The following is a 24,219-nucleotide window of genomic DNA, read 5'->3' on the forward strand; positions in this document are numbered from 1 at the left end:
AAAGTCATAAAAGGACAAATACTGTGTGATTCTGCATATATGAGGTCCCTAGAGTAGTCAAATTCATAGAGATAGAAACTACAATGGTGGTTGCCAGGGGTTTGAGAAAGGAAGAAATGTAGAGTTGTTTAATGGATGCAGAGTTTCAGTTTTACAAGATGAAAAATGTTCTGAAGATGGATGATGGTGACAGTTGCACAACAATGTAAATGTACTTAATGTCAATGAGCTGTACACTTAATGGGTAAGATGGTAAATTTTATGTCATGTGTATTTCGTCACAATTAAATATATATATTAAAAAATCAGTTGTATTTCTATGCAATAAACAATCTGAAAATGAAATTTCTAAAAATTCCATTTACAATAGCATCCCCCAAAATAAAAAATTTAGGAATAAGTTCAACAAAAGACACATAGATTTATAGGCTGAAAACTTTATCACATCGCTGGAAGAAATTAAAGACCTAAATACATGGAAAAACATCCTGTGCTCACAGAGTATTAATACTGTTAAGGTGGCAGTACTTCCCATACTAATCTGCAATACGTTGGAATCCTTATCAAAAATCCCAGCTGCTGTCTTGGAAATCGTGAAGCTTAAAGACATCTAAATTGGAAAAGAAGAAGTAAAACTCTATTCACAGATGGCATGATCCTGTACATAGGAAATTCCAAAGAATCTACAAGAACGCTACCAGAGCTAATAAATGAATTCAGCAAAGTTGTAGGGTACCAGATCAACACACAAAAATTAGTTGTGTTTCTATACCCTAGCAATAAACAAACCAAAAAGGAAATTAAGGAAGCAATCCTACTTATAACCACATTTACAATATTCCAAAATAATACCTAGAAATAAATTTAACCAAAGTGGTGAAAGACTTGTACACTGAAAACTATAAAATATTGCTGAAAGGAAATTAAAGAAAACCTAAGTAAGTGGAAAGAGAGCCTGTGTTCATGGATTATAAGACTTAGTATTGTTAACATAGCAGTACTACCCAAAGTGACCTATAGATTCCTGAAATTTCTGTCAAAATTCCAAAGTCTTTTTTGGCAGTTATGAAAAATCCAATTCTCAAATTCACATGTAATTTTAAGGGGCCTCAAATCGCCAAAACAATCGTGAACAATCAATCTTGAAAAAGAAGAACAAAGCTAGAAGACTAACACTTCCTGATTTCAAAACTTACTACAAAGCCACAGCAATCAAGAGTGTGGTACTGGCATAAGGACAGACATACAGACCAACAGAATACAATAGAAGGCCAGAAATAAGCCCTCATATATATGGCCAATAGATTTTTGATAAAGGTGCCAAGACTATTCAATGGAGAAATGATGGTCTTTTCACAAGTGGTCCTGGGAAAACTGGATATCACATGAAGTTGGGCCCTTACCTAACATCAAATACATAAACTAACTCAAAATGGATCAAAGATCTAAACATAAGAGCTAATACTATAAAATTCTTAGAAGAAAACATATGGGAAAAGCACCATGACCTTGGTTTAGGTAAACATTTCTTGGATATGACACCAAAGGCATAGGCAATGAAAGAAAAAAAAGACAAATTAGATTTTATCAAAACTTAAAACTTTTGTGCAACAAAGGACACTATCAACAGAGTAAAAAGGCAACCAACAGAATGGGAGAAAATATTTGCAAATCACATATCTGATAAAGAAATTAACATCTAAAATAAACAGAGAACCCCTAAAACAACTAAAAAACAAACAACTCATTTCAAAAACAGGTGAAGAATTTGAACAGACATTTCTCCAAAGAAGATATACAAATAGCCAATAAGCACATGAACAGATGCTCAACATCCCTGTTAGAGAAATGCAAATGAAAATCACATGAGATACTACTTCCTATCCATTAGGATGACTATAATCACAAACAGGGACAATAACAAGTGCAAGCGAGGATGTGGAGAAACTGGAGCCCTCACACATTGCTGGTGGGAATATAGAATGGTGCTATAGCTGTAGAAAACAATCTGCCATTTCCTCAAAAAGTTAAACAGAATTCCCCTAAGACCCAGCAATGCCACTGCTAGGAATATGCCCAAGAGAACTGAAAACAGTGACTCAAACATGTACATGTACGCGCACATTTATAGCAACATTATTCACAATAGCCAAAAGGAAAAAACCCAAATGTCCATCAATAGATGAATGGATAAACAAAATGTTTCCATACAATGGAGTATTACTCAGCCATAAAAGAAATGAAGTGCTGATAAATGCTACAATGTGTATGAACCTCAAAAATATTATGCTAAATAAAAGAAGAGAGTCACAAAAAGCCATAATTTGTGTGATTCCATTTATAGGAAATGTCCGCAATAGGCAAATCCACAGAGATAGGTGGTTGCCAGGGGTTGGCAGGACAGGGGGTGACTGCTAATGCGCACAGGACTTCTTTTCGAGGTGATGAAATGTTTTGGAATTAGACAGTGGTGATGGTTGCACAACCTTATGAATAAACTAAAATCCACTGGATTATATATTTTAAAAGTGTAAATCTTAGGATATGCAAATATCTCAATTAAGAAGGAAAAGATGAACATGAAGTACTTTTGAAATAAAAAGTAAATCATATCTATGTTTTATTTTACTCCTCTGAAAACTCTAGGTGGCCCAGCCATTCATCACAAGGCTCTGTGCAGGGAGGGAACCCAGCTGGTCAACTCTTCTCACCTTGAGGTGCTGGTGCATGCAGTAACGACACACCTTATGCTTCATCTCATGCGTAACATCACTGGAGAAAGGAATAAACCCACATTTTGGCTGCAAAATAAACAAGTAAGGAAGAAAAAAAGCTTAGGGAGAAAACACATACCTTTAGGTAGACATATAACTACAGGATAATGAAGTGCAGCTCCCAGGAGAATCAGCAAGTGTTAGATATAAACATTCCCAAAAGTTGCTTTTATCTTCAGTCCCCAGTGGGAATTGATGCCTCCCCCACTGCATCACATAAATATCTCTTTGCCACTAGAGAATCCAAAGCCAGAACTCTCACTGGGGAAGAACAGTGATGCCTCAATTTCTAGCTTGACAACAAAGAGTAGCTTTGTGTTTTCATCATAGAACAAGACTGGAAAGACTCTAGGAGTGCAGATCTGCCACACACTCCAGCCCCAAGAAGAACCCTTGGTCCCTCTGATAAGAATGTGTGAAGGGGAAGGTGCCCATATGGTGGCTGCTGGGCTCCCAGAACATCTGAAACTCTAGTTGCCTTTTAAAAGCCATGATGTCTGGGCACATACAATATGAAAGACCACTGCCTAGCGTCCGGGCACTGAAGATCACGCTGCCCATCACTTGTGATGCCTGAGACACTCATCCTCTGCTTGGAGAAGCAGAACATCAGTCCACACTGAGCACCCATGGATGTGAATGCTCAGGGCCAAGAGCATGACCCACAGGTCACCACCAGAGGTTTGGAGGAAGGAAACGAATAACAAGATATCTGGCAGGCTTCTTGAGGGAGACTCAGGTGGCCACTCTGGACACTGAGCCACAGAGCTGAAGCAGCGGCCTGGCCCTTATCCAGCAATCACTGCCCTGCACTAGACAACTGACATCTTTTGTCGCCTCCTCCTGAGGATCCCTGCCACGACAAACCAGGGCCTTGAGAGACACAAAGGCTTCTATGCCTCCTGGAGGTCTCTCCTGAGCATTCTCCTGAGAAGCAAAGGAACAGAGTGTCACCCAGTCTAAAGGGTGGTCCTCAAGCTGAGCCCTTGGAGCATGGCATGCAGTGTCACCAAGCAGCCAAGCAGGCACAGCTGGGAAGGAGGTCAAGAGAGGCCCTGGCAAGCTGTACCCTCCAAGGAAAATAAGCAGAGTGGAGCCCATGCTTCCTTCTGGTGGCCATCGGCTAGCGCTTGTCCCTGGCTAGTTCCCTGTTATGACACCTGAGAACGAGCCTAAACCTGGGGGTCTGGGAAGCCATGCCCCTCAGGTCTGGCCAGGGTAAGGAACCAGAATAGCACGGTGCAAGAGGCACGCACAGAAGGAGCAAGAAGTAAGCCTACTCTCTGCGAGTTGGGGGGCTGCCTAGGTCATGGGGCCCAGCATGGGCAAAGTGCACTCCAGGCAGATGACTCATAGATTTACAGTCTGGACCCACCTTTCCCTTTTCCCCCACACCATTTCCCCCTTGACAGAAATTCACCTTGATCTCTACACACAGAATCGGCCGGTGCTCTGCAAAATGGTAGGTCTGAAGTCTGGCTAAATTGGGAAGGCACAGAGCATAACCACTGAGTGTGTCCAGGTCCTTGTCACAGCGAGATTCTGGAAAACAGAGCAAGGAAAATAACTGAGGATCAGTGCAAGAGAGACAAGATGACTCCATGGCAACTTGGACTCCTGTTGGGGAAGGATCAGCCTTGCCCAAGAGAGGGCTGGCCTTGGTCTCCACTCTTGAGAGGTCACCTCTAAGCCTTGGGATGTCTTGCCTGAGGAGTTTACCTGGGGACCTAGACTCACATGAGTATAATGCTGCGATCTGTGGTAGGAGTTTGGGGCCTATAGTATCAGCTTGACCTCCAGAGGGGCTGGAGGCTGAGGGCAGCCACACAGGTGGTCAGCTGTGTCTATATGCCCAAGCCCCAGCAAAAACCCTAACCCTTCTTATCTCAGCTGGTTTTAATCTGTGCCCCTTAGCTGTAATAAGCCATAACGATAAGGATAACAGTTCTGTGGGTCCTTCTAGCAAATTATCAGACCTGAGATTGGTCCTGGGGACCCCCCAAACTGCAGCTCTCATGAGTGAGGGTGATCTTGGGAACTGCTCCCCAATTCTGTGACTCCCTTAACCCAGGAGCTCAGAGAGGAAGGAGGCAACAGCCACTACCTTCCTTTTAAAGCTTCCTTCAGAATACACAAACACCAATATTTCCTCAGCACTGACTGCTAGAAGCTATATTGTAGACAGTCACATAAGATATGGCCTCTTGGTCCCAGGAGAAGTCAGCTTTCCTCCTTCCACATAACAAGGCTGACTATGAGTCATTATTACAACAGGGGACGGTCTTATTACTGTTACGTCGTATAACTGCCAATTATAAAACGAATGACGCTGTGTGGCACTAGTAACTAGATGGCAGAACCACAGCAGGCCTCAGTCTGTCTTTGTCTAGATGGGGAAAACAGAGCCAAGACACAGTCCAGGCTTTGAACAAAGCTGCTGCCTCCTTCCCCTTCGTTGGTCCTCTCCATCCATGAAGCCCTGCTCCTCACTGCTCCCCAAACTGAGGGCTCCAGGGCACAGCATCCTGTTTTCTTTCATTTTCCTAATCAAACATGAAAAGGATTTTATATTGACTCACTGCACACCCTGACTGCCTGGCTGTGCTTTAGGAGGAGACATTTCACTCCTCAACAACACAGGTTTTACATCTTTGCCTCTGACTGTGACAGGAAAAGCTTTGACATGGTTACTGTCATTATTGCCACGAGCAAGTGTAGGGAAGGTACATGAGGTACTGAGGGGAAAATACGTGAGGTGACGTGGAGCAGTACATGAGGTGACTGCGGGGAGGGTACGTGAGGTGATGGGGGAGGGTATGTGTGGTGATGTGGGAAAGTTGTGGGAGGTAAAGGGGGGCAAGGTTTGGGGGGTGACGGGGGGAAAGTATGTGTGGTGATGGGGGGAAGATATGAGAGGTAATGGGGGGAGGGTATGTTTGGTAATGAGTGGAAGGTATGGGAAGTAATGGGGGAAGGTTTGGGAGATGATGCGGGAACGTATTTGTGGTGATTGGGAAAGGTACGGGAGGCGATGGGAGAAGGTCTGGGAGGTGACTAGGGGAAGGTATGTGTAGTGATGGGTGGAAAGCATGTGTGGTGATGGGGGGTGGGGTATGTATGGTGATGGTGGGGAAGTACATGAGGTGAAGCGGGGAGGTACAAAAATTCAAGTCTCTCACCTTACCTCAAGAGGATGAGCAGGTTGGGTGGTGCCAGCTTCTGGGAGAAGGTTTTCAGGACTGCCACCCTCTAGGGCCTAGCCCACCCTCCAGGGCTCAGGTCTACCCCGGTTTTCCTTTGGACTCCTCCAGGCACCCCCTGGAGCCCACCTTCCCTTCCCTAAGTCTCCCTGAACTCCTTCAGCTCCCTCTTGGCTCCCAAATGCATTTTTATTTTTATTAATTTGTTCTTGGTCATATATTCCCTGCAGTGATCTGCAAATCTGATGCCCCGAATTGTATTCATGAGCTCCTAGGATTTCTACCCCTGATAATAAAGTTAAAAACTGAATCTATATGTACCTAAGATGAGTAATAACTTCAAACACATTTCAAATGGAATATTATAAATTCGTAAGTTAGAAACCCTTACCTGGTCTTTCACACTGTACCTTTAAACAAAGCTGTTTCACAAAATCTAAAGGCAGCTGAACAACTTCCTGTAAGAACAAATAAGAAGTACTCAGTGTGGAATGCACAACAATGTGAACGTACTTAATGCCACAGAACCACACACTTAAAAATGGTTAAAATGGTAAGTTTTATGTTATGTATATGTTACCATATTAAAAAAAATACTCAGTATGTGGGTTTTAGGAATAAAAGCTGCTCTGTTATTTTAAGGACATGTCCAGATTAAACAGACAGGCTAAAGTTTCTGTGCACTAAGAGGAACAGGCCCTCCTCAGAGCAGCTGGTGTCCACAGTGGTGGTGGCCAGAAGCATGCCCCATGTCACCTAGTCAGTCTCCACAGAGGGCTCCTCACCCAGCTCCTCTGTTCTCACGGCGACCTCATCCTCATTCTCAGTGTCTGTGGACGGCAGAGCAGGGGCCTGAGGCAGTTCTCTGCCTGCAAGAAGTTCCTCACCAGCTATCTCCTCAGACAACCTGAGGCTCCTCACATTTCCATCTGAGAAGCAGCTCAAGGAACAGGGTCTGACCAAATATTAATCTCTGGGTGAGATGTCCTGGGTACCCATCAGCCACAGGACTCAGGATGGCCAATATTTGGTGCTCTGGGTCAAAAAACAAAGGAGCAACTACTCTCTACTATTTCTTGCAGTCTCCCAAACTAAGAGTTTCTATTTAATCCACACTGGTCATCACCTTCCCCATGTTTCCAGGGTGGCAGAATTCTGACTTCTAAAGGAATCCCAAGGCAACGCAAGATACCTGCCTAGAATGAGAATGCTGGGATCCTGTCCACTTACATGCCACACCTTCTCCATCATGCCCCGTCCCACCTAGCCTCCAGCTCACATGAAGACAGGCCTAGACCAGTCCCCAAACCAGCCAGGCAGGGCTGGAGGCAGCACGGGTACAAGGGGTGTGTCTGTCACTCTGTCTGAGCCTTGCTCTCTCACCACTGTGCTAGTTATGTCTCATCCCAGGACACAGAAGAGGGAAACACTCTCCCCAGGGCTCCACTTTAACCTAGCTCATGCCATCAGTCAGAGAAAACAGCATCATTTACAAATGCTGATTTTGCCTGAACATGGTCTTGTTTGGGCCAGAGATGTGCTCTGTATCCCACATTTCAACAGTGCTGGGCCTGAGTGGCAGTCCTCTCTTGATACTACAACTACCTGGAGGAAAAGCAGGTTGTGTTTCACTCTGGCAGTGTCTTCACGTGAAGGAGATATGTCAACGGGATGAATATTCCCGAAATGTGACCTGGTGGGCTCACCTCATATGCCCAGAGCCTTGTGCACTGTGGACAAACAGAATCAAACCTGGAGCCAGAGCATGCCCTGGGCCCTGGGTGGACACCCCAATGCTATTCCCACCTGCCGGGCTGCCACTGGCTGGAACCCCAAGCTCTTCACCATTCTCCTTCACTGCTGGCCCCTCCTGGAAGAAAAGTCTAGAGCCCCCAAGTGCTGTGAGACAGAGAAACACTCCCACTTGGCCAGATGAGCATGCTCTCTCCCCAGGAAGGACACTGGTAGTTGGCATACCTGCATTCACTCACACACCGTCCAGGCCAAGAAGTAGGTGGCACCCAGCACGCAGATAGCTCAGAGACTCAGGCTCTCACAGGTGGTGGGTTTCAGGCTTTCACAATTCAACAGGACAGCTGGGGACCTCACTAGGGGTGGTGCCAGCCCCCAGGATGGCCCCCGTGACCTCTGCCCCTGTGTAGTCCCACTCTGCCTAGGGCTGACCCGTAAAGGCCCCAGGATGCTGTGGAAACGACAGACACAACTCCCGAACAGGTCATCCCTCAGATGGTGTACTGGGGGAGTCAGGGCCAAGTCACAAGGATGCTCAGAGCCCTTCAGAGAGTCCACATTGGGAGGTGCTGAGGCCCCCAGTCAACAGTCAGCACCACACTGCCAGCTCCACGGCTCTGGGCCACCCTGGAAGAGGATCCTTAGTCCCAGCCTACAGATTAGACTACAGCCCTAAGGGACCCAAAGCAACATCATCCACAGTACTTCCTAAGCTGTCAAAGGACGACCCTCCTTGGAGGATGTTTTGCCGTCGGAGCCATTTAAATTCTACTTTGCTAGGCAATCCTGAAGCTTCAAAGAAACTTTTACTCAACCTTCTTGGTATCATTTTTCTCAGGATGGACACAAGGTACAGAATTTACAAAACAGAGGCAGTGCTCCCTTTGTTCAAAATGACAAACCTGCTGGTCTGTTCAGGGCTCTGATCTAAGACAAGCAGTCAGGCCAGTGTAAGCAGAGAAGCAGCAGTGATCAAAGTGGAGACAGAAGAATGGCTGTCCCAGGCATGGACCAAGGCCACTGGCTCTGAGGATTGCCAGGATCACAGGGCCAGTCCACTGTGGCTTCTTACACTGCCCTCTCCATGAGTGTCTGAACAGCAGACCTTGCCTGTAACAGGCACTCCTCTCAGTCACTGAGACCAGAAAAAGCCAGCAACGCAGACCACCTGCAGGTAGGTGGAGGCCATCACCCCACATGGGCTTCAGCTAGGTGAGACCAGGTCACACCTCCCAGCATGGGGATCCCCTTTTCTCCCTAACTTGCTCAAAGGTGCCCACTGAAGGCCAGTGTTGCTGCCTGGACCTCACTAGAGAGCTCTCACCAAACTGAATGCCTCCATGAGGGCAGGATGGTGAAGGCCAGGAGTCTCAGCAAGTGCAAGTATCTCTGAACCTCGTGCTAGAAAATGGGAAGGGCACTATCTGCTCTGCTATTTCACAGTGCAACAAGTGAGGAAAGCACCTGGAAACTCTGTAACTAACACAGTGTGGGGGTGGGGGTGGGGGGCCGTATCATTGAGCAACTTCCAAACCATAAATGAGAAGTTGATACAGAACAGGCCCATGAATTTAGACTACATTAAAAAAAAAAAAAATCACTTACCCCACAATGAACATAGTTCTCTCCCAAAAACTCTTTCATGACATTTTTGCCGAAGTCCACTATGTTCTGTAGGTGCTGAAATATTTCTTCCGAGGTCTGCAAAAGAGAAGGACAAGAAGACCTCAACGACCGGGACCTCCTAGGCTCTGACACCACCACAAGCCCCTGTCACATACAGGGCTGCCATGTATGTGGCCACAAAAAGCCACCAGTGGCCCTGGACCTGGAGGAAGGTGAGCCTCATCATGAAGACTGCCACACTCACTGGAGCTTCTGTCCCACAGGGCCTCCAGGCCCACCTCTGCATTGTACTCAGGGCCCCATGTGATTGTGAAACCATAAGTTTGAGAACCATATCTGTGCCCCTGCCTTCCTCCCCACCAGGAACACACGTGGATCCCGCCAGTGGCCCGTGCACACCTTCTGAGGAATTCGACTTTAAAAATCGGTCCCATCCAAAAATCAGTATTTAGATGTTATTCTTCAGCTTCTAGATGTAGAAATAAAATATTTTCTCCTCAGAGGTTCTTAAAGAATCAATAAGCTGTGAGATTTAGGTGAGACAGGAAATCATTGCTGTATCCCTCACTCTGACCCAAGGCGAGAAGTGCAAAGGGTTGATCACAGGTCTCGCTCAGGAGTGAGAGGGCTGTCTTCTTCAACCGCAGGCTGGGAGGCGCCTGACACATGGCTCCGGCTCTGGGGAGGTCTCAGTCTGAGCTGCCACCCAGGCACCATAAAACAGGCAGACCACAGTCTGCATTCCGGGGGACTACTGTATTAGAACGAAGCCTGTCAAAAAACCCCAGAACACGCCCAGTGGCTCCGTACGTAGAGCTGTGGACACAGGGCTTCTGACAAAAAGCTCTTCTTATTGACAGAATTAACACACACAACTCCCCACAAATAACGCAGCTGGCATCACACAGTGCCATTTATATAATAAAGAAAGGCGAATTGTTACCTTGGAAGACATTGCCTCAATAAATGTAAACAGGAAAAACTGAAAATAGAGGCATCCAGAGAACGCTGGCCCTTCACCGAGGCTAGGCTCTGTAGACCCTGAGTGGGGATAGAGGGGAGGGGAGGGGGGCTAGAGGCAGCCTCCGAGATGTTTCTAGTTTCCACCTGGATTCCACAGAAACAGAACCACCCTGCACAATTCTCTTCAGCAGCTGAACCCTCCCATCCTGTGCCATCTTTCTCTGCACTAACCACACTGTCCCCAGATCTCACTGCAGCCCCACTGTGATGGCAGCCCCCAGCTTTCTCCCACAGTCCCCACTCTTCTTTCTATGAAGCTAACCTGCAAGTGTGCCCTTCATTTGCACAGTCAGCCACCATTGATACCTATCAGCCATCCACCTCACCTTCTTTTCTGGCTGTTTCTCCATAACTCAAACGAGGTGAGGTGGTGACTCATGCATGTCTCCTACACCCTGATCTTGAGCCCAATTTCTACTCACCACCCAACAACCACCAGCCCTGCCCCCACTGTGTGGGTGTGACGTGCAGCTCCTGCCTCTTCTCCCCTTTTAAGATAAGAGCCTATGCTCACACCTAGCCCCTCTGGACCTCCCTCCTTCCCCCCAGATCATGAAAGAGTAAAGGCTCCCACAGGGCTACGCCATATTGACCGCTGCGACCACTTAGATCAACACCACAATGACATCCCGCCTCAATATAGAGAGACACTGCAACTCAATGGTCAGCGGGCATACAACAGAACAACAATGGCTTTCTGAGGGTGTCCGCGGTACTCTGCCTGGTTGACTCAGTGAATAGAAACACAAGGCTCCATCTGAACTGCCTGTTGTGACTTGTAACACTGACTGTCTACCACAGCATCACAGACTTCATTTTCATTGATACAATTCCACAGATGGGGAAACGGAAGCAGCCGGGTGTAAGAAAATCGCCAAGGCAAAGCCAAGACCTGGCCCTGGGTTCCCCAGCCACAAGCAGAGCTCTCTGAACTAGTCAAGGAGGCTCCTGGCTCAGTACCCAGGGACTAACCATGATGACCCATAGTGACCCCAGCAGGTCAAAGTGCTGAATCCAGCACAAAAGATGGACACACTGCTTTCGGCATTGAATGCTTGTATCATATTAAATTTCTAAAGTTAGCATTAAAACTTCTGCATCAGAAAAAAATCAAAGTTTTCTTAAATAATTATTTTAATGATTGGGTGGCAAATCCACTGATCTTACCTTCTTCCTATTAGGAGGAAACTTCAGAAAACGAAGCACCACACAACGCTATTGGAAAATAAAACAAAGTCTGATTAGTACCCACCCAAAGCCCGGGGATAAGGGTGGGTGGCTGTGGATAAGGAGCCATCCTCAGCAGTGCAGATGCTGGAAGCCCCACAGGCAGCCAGTGCCCCAGGGAGGAGGTGGGGGCCAGTACTGGGCCACACGTCTGAAGACACAGAGCAACCAGGAAAACCTGTGCTCTCTGACCTAGCCAGCCCACTCCCAGTAATTTATCTTAATTAAAGACGCACAGAAGATTTTAGCTACTGCATATAAAGGTACTGTTTATAATTCCAAATAAAATGGAAATAACCTAAACAACCAACAATAGTAGGATGGTTAAATACAGAGGGACATATTCCAGACCATGAAATACTATGCCGTCATTTACAAGAAAATAAGGAAGATCCGTATTTACAGACACAAAGGTACAGTCATCATCTACTGATAAATGAAAAAGATTACAGAATAGCGCTTATAGAATGAACCTATCTTTATATAAATATATACATACACGTGTGTGTGTGTATGTGTGTGTGTGTGTGTTGTGTGTGTATGTATTAGAGAATGATGTATGGGTATAGTTCTATTTATGTAAAGCTCAAAAACAGACAAGACTAAGATCTCTGGCAGGTGGGATGGTCCCTAAGAAAGGCTCTAGAAGGGGCTGGTCATGAGAATACGGGTCCATGTATTTTGTCATAATCAAGCTGTGTATACACATATGATCTGACCACTTTTCTGTAGATTTATTACTCTTCATTTTTTAAAGTTTGTAAAACAAAAAATTTTAAATAAAGTATGTGCATGCTGAGTTTGTATGAACTGTCTGAAAGGGCTTCTGAATACGTAACCGCGTGTCCAGGTAGCACCAACTGGGAACTTATTTTTTAAAGTTCTGTTTATTTGGGTTTTCCAATTTTTTACAATGCTCATATAACATACATTACAAAAATGTTAAAAAAGAAGTTTAAAAAATGGGAAAAAATAACCTTTTAAACTAGTGCAGCCTTTGAAATGGCCATTCTCCAAGGAAATAACCTGGATGTGTTGTGGAGCCTTGGTAATGGGGGAGATAATTCCATGTGGACAACTTTGGAAACCATTCTCATGGAGATAGGGAGTTCCAGGCAGAAGGGCTTGGGTCGGGAACCTGGACTGTGCTCAGGGAGAAGCAGTGAATAGGAGAAGGTGAGCAGAGGTGCAGGAGCTCGGGCCCTGTCTGGAGCACTGGGATCTAGGCGGGGTGGGAGGAGCTGGTGATTGAAGAGGCTCAGAAAGTGCAGCTTTAGAACCCAAAACATGGCTGAGAGCAAGGAAGGCCCACAGAGACGAGATCCATTTCCCTAGCCCACAGACCCCCTGGCACTTCCTGCCCCACTCAGATGACGCACACTCCTCTCAAAACCCCAGACATCCATCATCTCCCTGAGCCCCAAGCTCAGACTTGGGAAAGCAAAGGTCGAGGACGTGCACATGGCCCTAACCCCTCCCAAATCCAGGCAGACATCAATATTCGATCATGGGCATCAACTGGCCAAGGAGTCCATCAAAATTCAAGGCAAGGGCTTCCCTGGTGGCGCAGTGGTTGAGAGTCCGCCTGCTGATGCAGGGGACACGGGTTCGTGCCCCAGTCCAGGAAGATCCCACATGCCGCGCAGCGGCTGGGCCCGTAAGCCATGGCTGCTGAGCCTGCGTGTCCGGAGCCTGTGCTCCGCAACGGGAGAGGCCACAATAGTGAGAGGCCCGCGTACCACAAAAAAAAAAATTCAAGGAAAAACAAAAGCTGATATGCAGAAATCCTAACTCTAGGCAACTTTCCAGAAACTCAGCCCCCCCTAAAAGCACACTCACTTCTCACCTGGACTTCACTGTTTCTCAAGACCTGCTAAGAAATTCTGAGTGTCATGTTGTGTCTGCTTCAAGGAAAACTGCTTTCTCTAGGGACCCATTTAAAACCATCGCCAGAAACTGCCCACCTGCCCCATAGGAGCTGCAGTGTCAGCCTTGAAGGCCAGTCTCCACAAACACAAGCACTCAGTGGGCACACCTATTCTGGACGGTGAGTGCTAACTGCCCCTTGTAAAGGTCTGACTGGGCTGGGTTGGTGGCCCTGTTACATGCCACGAGGCTGGCCATAGGACCAGACAACACCTATTCAAGTGGATAGCAGAGAAAAGGTGAGAAATCAACCTCACCAGCCCTGGTTGGCACAAAGACGCAGTTAGTCCAAGGGCCACCCATGGCATGGAGTGGGACTGATCCAGCCACCCACGGGGAGATTCCCATGAAGGAGCCGAAACCAACGCATAATCTGGTAAGCACCAGGGCCCTGCAAGCTCACAAGGTCTTAACCAGTTGTGAAGGAAACAACTCCTTTCCTTTTAAACTAAATATCTGAAACCAGATTTTAAAACATACCCTCTTCATAGTGTCTAGGCTAAAATGCTAAGAACGAAGAGAAAGGGGTGAGACTAAGAAGAGGGGCTTAACAAGAGTTTCTGCACAGTCTGGGGCAGAAGCAGCTCTTCCCTGTTCCAAAGCAGGACAGGGAATCTTAGGCCAGGGCCACACCTTCTCTGTCCTTGAGGACAGAAAATCATGGTGTGCTCTCTCATACCGTGGAACACTAGATGAAAATCAAAGATTTTAACAAGCTGAAAAAGTCAGTGAATGGAGAAATGACACATATAAACACATACACATTAAACAACCTCAAAACGTACAACACGCCACTTATAAAAGGAATAGAAAGCATTCAGTGCTGTGAGGGTCTCAGGCCATGGCAGGGGCGGGGGAGTACTGGCATGTCATGTGCCACGAGGCCTAGGAGATGTTCCTTCGATCCCCTCTGAGAACCCACCCAAGTCCTCAAAACACCAAGACATCAGCAAAGCCTGGCTCACAACAGCTCTAAAAGCACAACAATGTGAATGTCTGACAGCACAGGAACTCTGGCTGCTTAAGTGCTCTGCAGCCTTGAAAACTTGTGTGAAGAATTATCTACATATTTATGCTGTAGGGTTGAGTGAAAAAGCAGAAAACAAAAACAGACAGATAAGGATGCTTAAGTACCCAATAAAAGCATATAATAGAAGGAAGTGCACCAAGTGTTAACAAAAATTATTTTCTTAGTAGGGAGACATTGGATGCTTTTTACTTTCTTCCTTCTAGTATTCTGTATTTTCTGGGGCAGAGAGAGGAACAAATGATTGGTATTAAATAAAAATAAAAGACCACAAAAACAATATATAAAAGGGTCACCTGCCCATGTGAAGCCCAAGGAAGGAAACTTGTGGGTGGAATTAAGACTCCAGGGCCTCTTGGCAAAGACAAGGTGTGAAGTGATCAGTCGCTGAAGCCTCACTGCTGGAGGACAAGCCCAAGTCAGGTCTTCCACCAGAGTGAGGATATAACCCAGGATGGGGCCCCAAGAAGACCCCAGGGAAGCAGAGATCAGGCAACTTTCAAGGGAAAGGGAGACAGATAAACACAACAGCAGAAGGAATCGACCCTCAGGGTGCTGCCCCAGGCATCCCAAAATGGCTCAGCCCTGCTTCTCAGTGAGGCCACCACCCACAGACACCCCACTCGGGCACAGCCCAAGTCTTCCATCAGAATACCCGTGACAGAATACCAAGCCAAGTCACTTGCCTCTGCTGACCAGAGACAACCAGAAACACACCCCAGGGCCCACAGAAGGATAAGAGGGACAAGGTGTGGGACGCATTGTTGGGCTGACAGCCTCAGACAGAACAGATGGAGGGTGACTCGAGACATCTCATACAGCAACTGTCCCCAACCTTTTGGGCACCAGGGACCAGTTTTGTGGAAGACAATTTTTCCACGGCGGAGGCCGGGGGGTGGGGGGAAGGGTGGTCCAGGCAGCAATGTCAGCGATGGGGAGCGGCAGATGAAGCTTCGCTCGCTTGCCCGTCACTCACCTCCTGTGCGGCCTGGTTCCTAACAGGCCTCGGACCCATACCGGTCCACAGCCCGGGGGTTGGGAACCCCTGTCATAAAGTGGGGCCAAGGACTCCAGAGGGAGACCAGACAGGAGGTGGAGACCACAGGTGGGGACAGCAGGTGTCTGGAATGGGCAGGACATTTTCCTTCCCATGTTTCACCTGCCTGTATGGACCCACAGCTGCCTCAGGACTGAAGCAGACACAGATGCAAGTTGTGAGGTGGGGGACAGGACAGTGGAGGTGTAAGCCCAGGTGACATTTGGGGGCAGGACACTTAGGGGCTGCAGCAGAAGAGGTGTTCAGATGGTCCCTAAAGGATAGAAAATCCAACAGCCAGAAGAGAATCAGAATGTTTTATAAAGACACACCACAAATGCATGGAACGCACAGTGAGGGTGTCGTAGAGTGGAGCCTTCAAGGACCCCAGGTTCTCCAAGGCCACATGATGGCCACAGAGCAGGTGTCCAAACAAACCAAGAGGTAGGTGACCCAGTGCTGTGGTCTCGTCCTTCTGCAGCAGACACAGAAACCTTCCTTACCTTCCTGGTAAAAGGGGCAGCTGCTGTCCTGAGTTCTGCTGAGGAGGAAGAAGGTATTGTCGGGGCGGGGGAAGTGACCATGCCACCTTAGGATACCAGACCTAGACCAGCAGACCCCTACATGCTAGAAAGGCAGAGCTCAGCACTCACCAAGGCCAGGACTGGAAACCACCAAAGGGAATATATTTTGGAAATAACAATTCTTAACCTTTCAACTGCAGGTGATCCCAGGAATAAAGACAGGGCTACATGCACAGCTCTTCAATGAGACATCACCAAGAAAAGCACATCAGCTGTATCAACCTGTATGAATATCATTAAAAATCTCAAATGCAGAATAAGTTACTTGTTAAAAAAAAATACTATAGGCAACAGAACGTTAAGACTCTTTATACTAGATTCAGGAGAAAATTTAGCCCAGGACTTGGGAATACGCCATTAAAAAAAGAAAGAAAGAAGAAAAAAAAAAGAGAACAACTCATTTGCTTCCAACAGCTCCATTAAGAAGTATGATCTACAAATCCTAAAACACAAGAGAAGAGAAACACACAGCTCCTGACTGCCTGAACCCCATATCTTCAGGACAAACACCCCAGGGCATCAAAACAATTGCAGAAAGGATCTGAAGCCCAATCAGAATCTTAGAAAGGCTATAAAACCTGAAAGATCAGGAACAAACTTTTGATAAAAGATCTTGGTTGGCGGGTCTTTCATGTTATCTCTGTCAACAAGGAGGAAAACATCACAACAGCTTAGTGTGATAAAGGGAGTGGGCCCCTGTTTGCCCTGCACCCCAGAGGCGAGGGCAGCTCAGTGCCTGGGGAGGAGTCTCTGCCTGGCCTGCCCTGGGTGACTCTCCCCACTGAAGGCACATATGAGATCAAATGACAAACCAGACTTACAGTGACCTTCACAGGACAGATGCCAAGCCAAAGCGAACAAGACCAAGGTAAAGAAGAGTCACTGCAGATGTAAAAGCAACACCACCACACGGAGAGAAATCCCACTTGGCAGCAGCACACTTGAGGGCAGTGCCAGGCTTCGTGACCACAGCTCAGCATGAACTGGCACAGCCACTAGAACAAGTGACAGCACCCTCAGGCTACAGTAAGGAAAGGAAAGTACATGCCCACAAGGGAAATGTCCTTGCCCAAGACCCCCCACAGGGTCAGTGCCGGGGACTCCGGGCACCCACTAGAGTACAGTGTCAGGTTGGCCACAGCCTTAGAGCACCTCAGAGGGTCAGTGCCAGGGCCAAGGGCCAGTGCCTGGGAAAGGGTTAAATTGCACAGCTGGACCCAAGGATGCTGAGCACTGGGCCACAGGAAAACTGACAGCAACCTGTCAAGAACTGGCATACGGTTCAGGCCTCACACTGTCATCTCTTACTGCCCAACCCTGAGCACACACCACGCTATGGCCTCCTTCGGCCTGCACTTAGCTCCTCCATATCCAGGCCCCATTTTCTACAAGTCCTGTGCTCCTGGAAGCCTCCCAACCCACCAGCCTGGAAGGTTGTCTGTCTGTGTCTTATCCCATGTTCCTTCAGTGCAGATGCCAGGCCTCAGGACTGGCTGGCTGAAGGTATGTCGGGTTCTGACACTGGAAAGGAGAGGGGACAGACTCATCACTTTTTAAGGACCTTTCAATTCTGAAAGTAGACGATGCCCCCTCTGAGAAAGAGACCGTCTCCCGATCTGAAGGAAACCTGGTGAGGGTCACCCTCTACTTCAGAATGAACGAGGTGGGTCTGGAGAGTCCACCCATGGGAGCAGAAATACTTGGTGCTCACCCACCTTCTTCTATCCCACTCACACACACACACCCTCTCCTTGGGCACAGTAGGGTCCTGAAAGCTGCCTTCCAGGGCTCTGTCCTCCCTCAAGGCCCAGGCAAAGCACAAAGGTTTCTCCAGACCCAAGGGTCAGAGTTCTCCCTTTACTCAGCGCCTTCACTTGGTGGGAACCTTTTCTTACAAGACTACACGTGATGATAATCTTCAAATTCAAATGTTGAGCTAACAACAACCAAGCAGGAATGAGCATAGTAAAGCAAATTTAGATTTTAAATAAAGAATGAAGAGAACAGGTACAGGATAGCCTGATGACTCCGTTTAAAAGGGGGGGGGAGGAAAAAGAAACATGACCCTAACACCTGGGGCTGTGCAACAAGGGAAGGGGCCAGTTGCCCTGGAGGGTAGGCACATGCTTGTCAGGGACAATGGAGAAGGTATCTGAGGGCCCAAGGCCTGGTGTTCTTTTACGCTGAGTCTGGAACTTGCTACTTCATCTGAGGCTACTTTTGAAACTCAGTACATTAGCCAAAAGAAGCCTTAATTAGCTTTATATGAAATGATGATATACCATGCAATCTTACTGAGGAATTGTTAGATGAGCTCCCCACAGGAGCTGTTGGGCTGGGTCAGCTCTTTTAACCGCCAAGTCCAAGGTGGATGATAGTTATCACTTGCATAACTTGTCCAGCTCCTCATCTTTCTAGCAATTCCGCAAAGGGGATTCTGTTACTAGTTCCACTTTGAAAATGCAGAAACTGAGCCTGAGCCAGGCAGTGATAGAACTGGGATTCTGCCCAGCTCTGTGTAACTGCAACTCCCATACTCTTAAGCCCTCAATGACATCTATCACTCCTCCCCCAGCCCACCACATTCCTGCCTGGTTGTATTAGACAGCAAGATGTCAGAGAGATCTGGGCCTTCACACAAATCCACAAGCTTCTCTTCCCGGATTCAACTCACTGGGAGTCCTCTCTGCACTCTCTGAAACTCTCTTCCTTACTGAATTAAGAAAGGGAAATTCTTTAAATTCTAAAAGATTCTGGAGAAGGACCTGTAGACAATGCTCCACTAATATTAACAACAGCAGCAGGAGAAGAGCAATTCCCTGCATCTCAGGGAGGTAACAGCACCCCAAGCACTTTGCTTCTTTCTCCTGACCTTGCCCGTACCCTGTATCTTCCCTAAGGTTACTCCGGACGGCCTCACCGCATCTGGGCAGTCGCAGGCGGCACCGTGTGAGGACGGGATGGGGAGCGTTGGAAGGACGCGGAACAAACCCGGGGGGAAAAGGTGACACTGGAGGAACAGTGAACCGATCTGGAGGGAGGGGAGTGCTGGGGAGACATGGCACCAACCTAGGGAGAAGAGAGCGCTGGGGGGACGCGGAATTGATCTGGGGGAAGGCAGTGACACCAGCGGGACGCGGAACTGACCCGACAGGGTGGGGTGATGCTGGGGGGACGCGAAACTTATCGCGGGGCAGTGACACTGGGGGAACGCGCAACCGACCGGAAGGAGGGCTGCTGGGGAACCGATCCGGGGGTAGTGGGTCCTGAGGGGATGCAGAACCGACCTGGGCGGAGGGGGTGCTTGGGGGACGCGGAACCCACCGGGAGTAGGGTAAGGGCCCTGAAAGGCGCCGACAGTCAACCGCTCACCTGTGCGTGGGCCACCACTAGGCTCTTGTTGCCTTCACCGTGGTACCCCCATTCATTCTCGTCCATCTTCCCCTCGTCCATCCCACGGTGCGGCCCTGGAGCCTCGCGGGGCCACGAGATGAGGGACGCGGGTTCGCCTAGGCACCAGCGCAGCCGACCGGGGAGGAGCTCCTGTCAGCCGCCGCCTCAGCTAGACCCAGCCGCCCGCACTCGCAGGCGCTGGCCGCCGGAAGCCACGCCCCCAACATCTCCCATGGCCGAGCCGGGCAACTTCCGGGTTCGCGCCCGCTTCTCCTCTGCTGACCACGGTGGTTGATGGACTGGCGGCCATCTTAGGTGCTGGCAGAGTGACTCACTTCCGGAGCGCGATCTTGAGAACCGGAAGAGAGGCTTCCGGCCTGGGCGCCGGAAGTGAGGCAAGCGGGAGGAGCCGTCTGCTACCCGGCGACCAGCACTGGCCTGCTGGGGAACATGAGTCCAGGCGGGCTGGGGTTAGAGCGGTACTGGCGCGCTAGGAGCCAGGGGGTCCCAGTGGGGCTGGGGGCGGGGGACGCCCAGGCAAGTCGGGAGCTTGGAAGGGGACGGTCCAGGCGGGCTGGGGGCGGGTGGTCCCTAGAGCTGGAGCCCGCTTAGTCATGGGGCCTCAGCCTTTTTTTCTGTAGAATGGGATACATTTCTCACTCATCGGGTTATTAATATCCTCGTTTGCTCTTTACCTGATGCAGAATCACCCCAGTAGTCCCAGGAAGTGGAAACATTGTGGTCCACATCTTACAAATGAGGATACGTAGCTCAAAGAGGCAAGTGGACTCCTAAATGGCGCTCTTGTCGGAGTGTTACCTGAAAAACTGGCTTTGCCTTTTGGTGGGTGTCAAGCCAGAAGACAAAGAGTGGGAGAAGGAAGGATTTATTACTTGCAACAAGTAAGGAGAATGCTGCGGCTTTTTCCCAAAGCAGTGTCTCCCCAAATAGCAAAATTGAGGAAGTTTTAAGCTAAGGTAACATGTGTATTCATAAAGGGCTTGGGCAGTCAGAGTCCAAGCTTTAGTTGAATGAAGTCATGAGGGTCAGAAAAGGTCTACATCATCCCTTAGGTCCCAACTGATCTGGTAGTTGAGCACTTAAGACTACTCTTTACCATTGAAACAGAATTGAGAGTCTTTACTACTGACATGTTATCTTTGCTACTGTTACTTCTCTTGCCTGATAACAGTTTGTTCTTTTTTTCTCTTAAGATCATTACTGAGACCTGTTGAAGGGCAAGCGTTGTGGCCAGGCTTAAAATGACTTAGGCCAAAAATGGCTTTTCTTATGTCAAGAAAGCCATGCCCAGGGGATTCCCTGGTGGTGCAGTGGTTGAGAACCTGCCTGCCAATGCAGGGGACACGGGTTTGTGCCCTGGTCTGGGAAGATCCCACATGCCGCGGAGCAAATGGGCCCGTGAGCCACAACTACTGAGCCTGTGTGTCTGGAGCCTGTGCTCCGCAACAAGAGAGGCCGCAATGGTGAGAGGCCCACGCACCGCGATGAGGAGTGGCCCCTGCTTGCCGCAACTAGAGAAAGCCCTCGCACAGAAACAAAGACCCAACACAGCCAAAAATAAATAAATAAAAATTTTTTTAAAAATACAGGAGTCCATGTATTAAAAAGAAAAAAGAAAGCCATGCCTGGATTTCTTTCTCCGGGGACCTCCCCTACCCTATCTGCCTACAGGAGGAGTAGGTTTCGTTGAATCTTGAGGGATGTACCTTGAGCAGGAGGTCTGAATTCTGCCCTTGCCACTTAATGGCAGTGAAGCGAAGGGCAGATCTCTTCCCTTCTCTGGGCCTCAATTTATTCACTGTTGACGTGGGACTAATGATACACCTTATAGAACTGCTATGAGGATTAAATTAGATTAGCGATTCTCAGACTCCTACTCTCAAAACCATTTTATACTTTTTAAAAATGATTGACGGGAGTTCCCTGGCAGTGCAGTGGTTAGGACTCCATGCTCTTACTGCCAGGGGCCCAGATTGAATCCCTGGTCAGGTAACTAAAATCCTTCAAGCCGTGTGGTGTGGCCAAGAAAAAAAAAAAGATTGAAGGCCTCAAAAAGTTTTTGCTAATATGGCTTATATCTTTCTATGTTTACCATATTATAAATTAAAACAAATTTTTAAAAATTATTTTCATTTTTAAATAAACATTACCCTTTTTTAAAACGTAGCTATAATTCCCCCAAATATAGAGAAGAGTGGCAAATGTTTCACATTTTTGCAAATCTCTTTAAAGTCTGGCTTCATAGAAGATAGCTGGAGTCTCACATCTGCTTCTGCATTGAATCTGTTGCAATATATTGCTAGGGTTGAAGTATATGAAGAAAACCCAGCCTCAGGTATGTGGTTCAACAAGGAAAGACCTGCAGACCCTACTCTGAGAACAGCTTAGAGCACCTGGCAAGGCCTTGGGAATAGTAGTGAAATGAAGCTAGTGAGTCAGGAAAATGAGCTGATAGCTTTGAACATCTCCCCCACCCTGGGCCCCAAAGGACTGGCACAGGTAGGCTCAGGCCCCACTCCAGGGATGGTCGAGAAATGGGGGCAGAAACAGCCCACTCCTGGAGGTAAGTAATCCCCAAGGGGACTGGAGGATTACTTGGGGGGGTGGGGGGGACACTCACAAAGGGTGAGAAGGCCTTCCTACACCCCCACAAGGCCAGGGGACCCTAAACATGTCTGAGATTTTCTCAGCATCTGTGAATGCAGAATTCAGATCAGATTGTTAAGTATCAAAACACTTCCTTGGGCTTCCCTGGTGGCACAGTGGTTGAGAGTCCGCCTGCCGGTGCATGGGACACAGGTTCGTGCCCCGGTCCGGGAAGATCCCACATGCCGCGGAGCAGCTGGGCCCGTGAGCCATGGCCGCTGAGCCTGCGCGTCCGGAGCCTGTGCTCCACGGCGGGAGATGCCACAGCAGTGAGAGGCCCGCGTGCCGCAAAAACACACAAACAAACCACAACAAAAAAAAACATTTCCTTAAGGAAGCCTCTGTGGTGCTGGAAATGTTCTGTATCTTGGTTTGTTGGGGTTTTTTTTCAAGGAACATTTTATCACTGACACTGTTTAGAATTACTAGTGTATGGTTATTTAAAAGATTAAATCTTGATTTTATGATTGTTCAAAAATTCTCCACAGATGCTCCTAGGGTGGACCACACCCACCTTATCAAAGGGACAAATGCTCTGAAAGAATCATGGTGGGTTAAACAGTGAGGGACACAAAGGAGAGCGGGCTCATCTGCAGGGGTTGGGAGAAGGAAAGGCTGGAAAAGAAAGACATGAGAAAGGGGTCCCAGATAAACAGGGTTTATCAGTTGTTTCTCATACCCTGGATCCACACTCCCTTCTTTTTCATAGCATCAACCCAGTTTTTATTAGGGGAAGTACCTTTTCCTTTATTTAACCCATGTGGTCTGACTTAAATGAACTTGATTCTAGCCTCAAGGCTGTGCAATCAAGAATTGCATTCCCAGTGGTTGGTTCAGGAAGCACAGGGAAGTAATCCAGGTTTGTCCAACCAAGCGCACGCCTTTGGCTTGCACTGAAATGACTGTGGGGAGAATCAACCTCAGCTGAGAAGCTGGGGGGGGTCACCACATGCTGTCAGCAGTGACCGAGGCACCACAGGTGGCAGCAACAGAGGGGAAACAGTTGGAAAGTGGCAAGAAAGGGGACACAAAGTGAGCCAGAGGATTGAGTCCAACTCAGTTGATTTTAATTTTCTGAGCTAGTGAATTCTGTATTTTGCTTAAACAATTTGAGTTGGGTTCCTTTCACTCAGATCCTAGAGTCCAAGCTAATAATAAGGGTACCCTAGGCTGGACCAGTCACCTCTTCAAGAAAAAGCTAGAAGTGAAGCAAAGACCAAAAGGCCATCATTAGCTGGGATTCCTACATGAGGACATTTTGCCTAGATGCTTTATGCTCCTCCATCTAGGTCCCAGCTAGATTCCCACCCCAGTTAATCAGTGTCACCTTTCTGTTTGAAAAAGGAAATGAGAGAGAGAGGAAGGAAGGAAAGAGAAGAGAAAAGGAAGAAAGATGAGATGGGAAACTCATCTTCCAACCACATTGAAAAGCCATCCAGAACCAAAGCGGCAAAACACTAGTGACTGGGAGCCCAGTGATGAGTACTTACTCTATCCTTCCTATTTTTATGTGTGTCTGGAATTTTCCTTACTAAACAGTTCTTATTTTTGAAGGAAGCATGCGATATCATGTGATATGACATGACATGACATGATGAGAAAGGCACTTCACCTCTGTGGTATCCCCCTCACCCCTAAAACTATAATCCCTGTCTAATCATTAGAAAAACATCAGACAGACCCAAATTGAGAGACGTTTGGCAGAATAACTGACCAAGAGTCTTTGTAACTGCCCAGGTCATGGGAGACATGGACAGACCAGAGGAGCCTAAGGAGACAAGACACCTAAATGCAATGTGGGATGCTGGAACAGAAAAGGACATTGGTGGGAACACTGGTAAAATCCAAATAAAATCTGGAGTTTAGTTATTAGTAATGGATCACTGTTAATTTCTTTGTTCTGGGAAATGTACCATAGTTAGGTATGTTAACGTGGAGGGAAATTGGGATAGGGCATTTGGGAACTTGGTACTATCTTGCAACA

The 24,219-nt window shown here is 47.8% G+C and overlaps 1 protein-coding gene and 1 long non-coding RNA gene across 7 annotated transcripts in view; one reads left to right on the top strand and one right to left on the bottom strand.

Annotated features, from left to right (window-relative positions):
* Window positions 1-19,804, bottom strand: part of IPPK (inositol-pentakisphosphate 2-kinase) — a 50,066-nt gene extending 30,262 nt beyond the window's left edge. Inside the window, exons 1-7 of one of the 5 annotated variants that reach the window (XM_030762042.2) lie at window positions 19,548-19,598; window positions 11,543-11,590; window positions 10,296-10,393; window positions 9,332-9,427; window positions 6,366-6,432; window positions 4,195-4,316; window positions 2,712-2,801 (exon numbers count right to left, since the gene is read on the bottom strand). In XM_030762042.2, coding sequence (XP_030617902.2) covers window positions 2,712-2,801; window positions 4,195-4,316; window positions 6,366-6,432; window positions 9,332-9,427; window positions 10,296-10,307 — 387 coding nt within the window. In that variant the 5' untranslated portion in view covers window positions 10,308-10,393; window positions 11,543-11,590; window positions 19,548-19,598. Of the gene's footprint in view, window positions 1-2,711; window positions 2,802-4,194; window positions 4,317-6,365; window positions 6,433-9,331; window positions 9,428-10,295; window positions 10,394-11,542; window positions 11,591-19,547 lie in introns of all 5 variants that reach the window. The other 4 variants (XM_089912973.1, XM_022564604.3, XM_089912972.1 and 1 more) reach the window with 4 other exon arrangements.
* Window positions 19,805-19,900: 96 nt separating this feature from the next.
* On the top strand, window positions 19,901-21,277 carry LOC111169941 (uncharacterized). Of its 2 annotated transcripts, none has more exons than XR_016393521.1 (3): window positions 19,901-20,038; window positions 20,273-20,347; window positions 20,783-21,277. It is a non-coding gene; the product is annotated as an uncharacterized LOC111169941 (long non-coding RNA). The 2 variants fall into 2 exon arrangements; XR_016393520.1 differs by having other exon boundaries at window positions 19,903-20,047.
* The last annotated feature ends 2,942 nt before the right edge of the window (window positions 21,278-24,219 follow it).

Source organism: Delphinapterus leucas, chromosome 6, assembly GCF_059928025.1.
Source record: "Delphinapterus leucas isolate spDelLeu-1000000601 "Yukka" chromosome 6, BTC_Dleu_Yukka2, whole genome shotgun sequence".
NCBI classification, from domain to species: domain Eukaryota; kingdom Metazoa; phylum Chordata; class Mammalia; order Artiodactyla; family Monodontidae; genus Delphinapterus; species Delphinapterus leucas.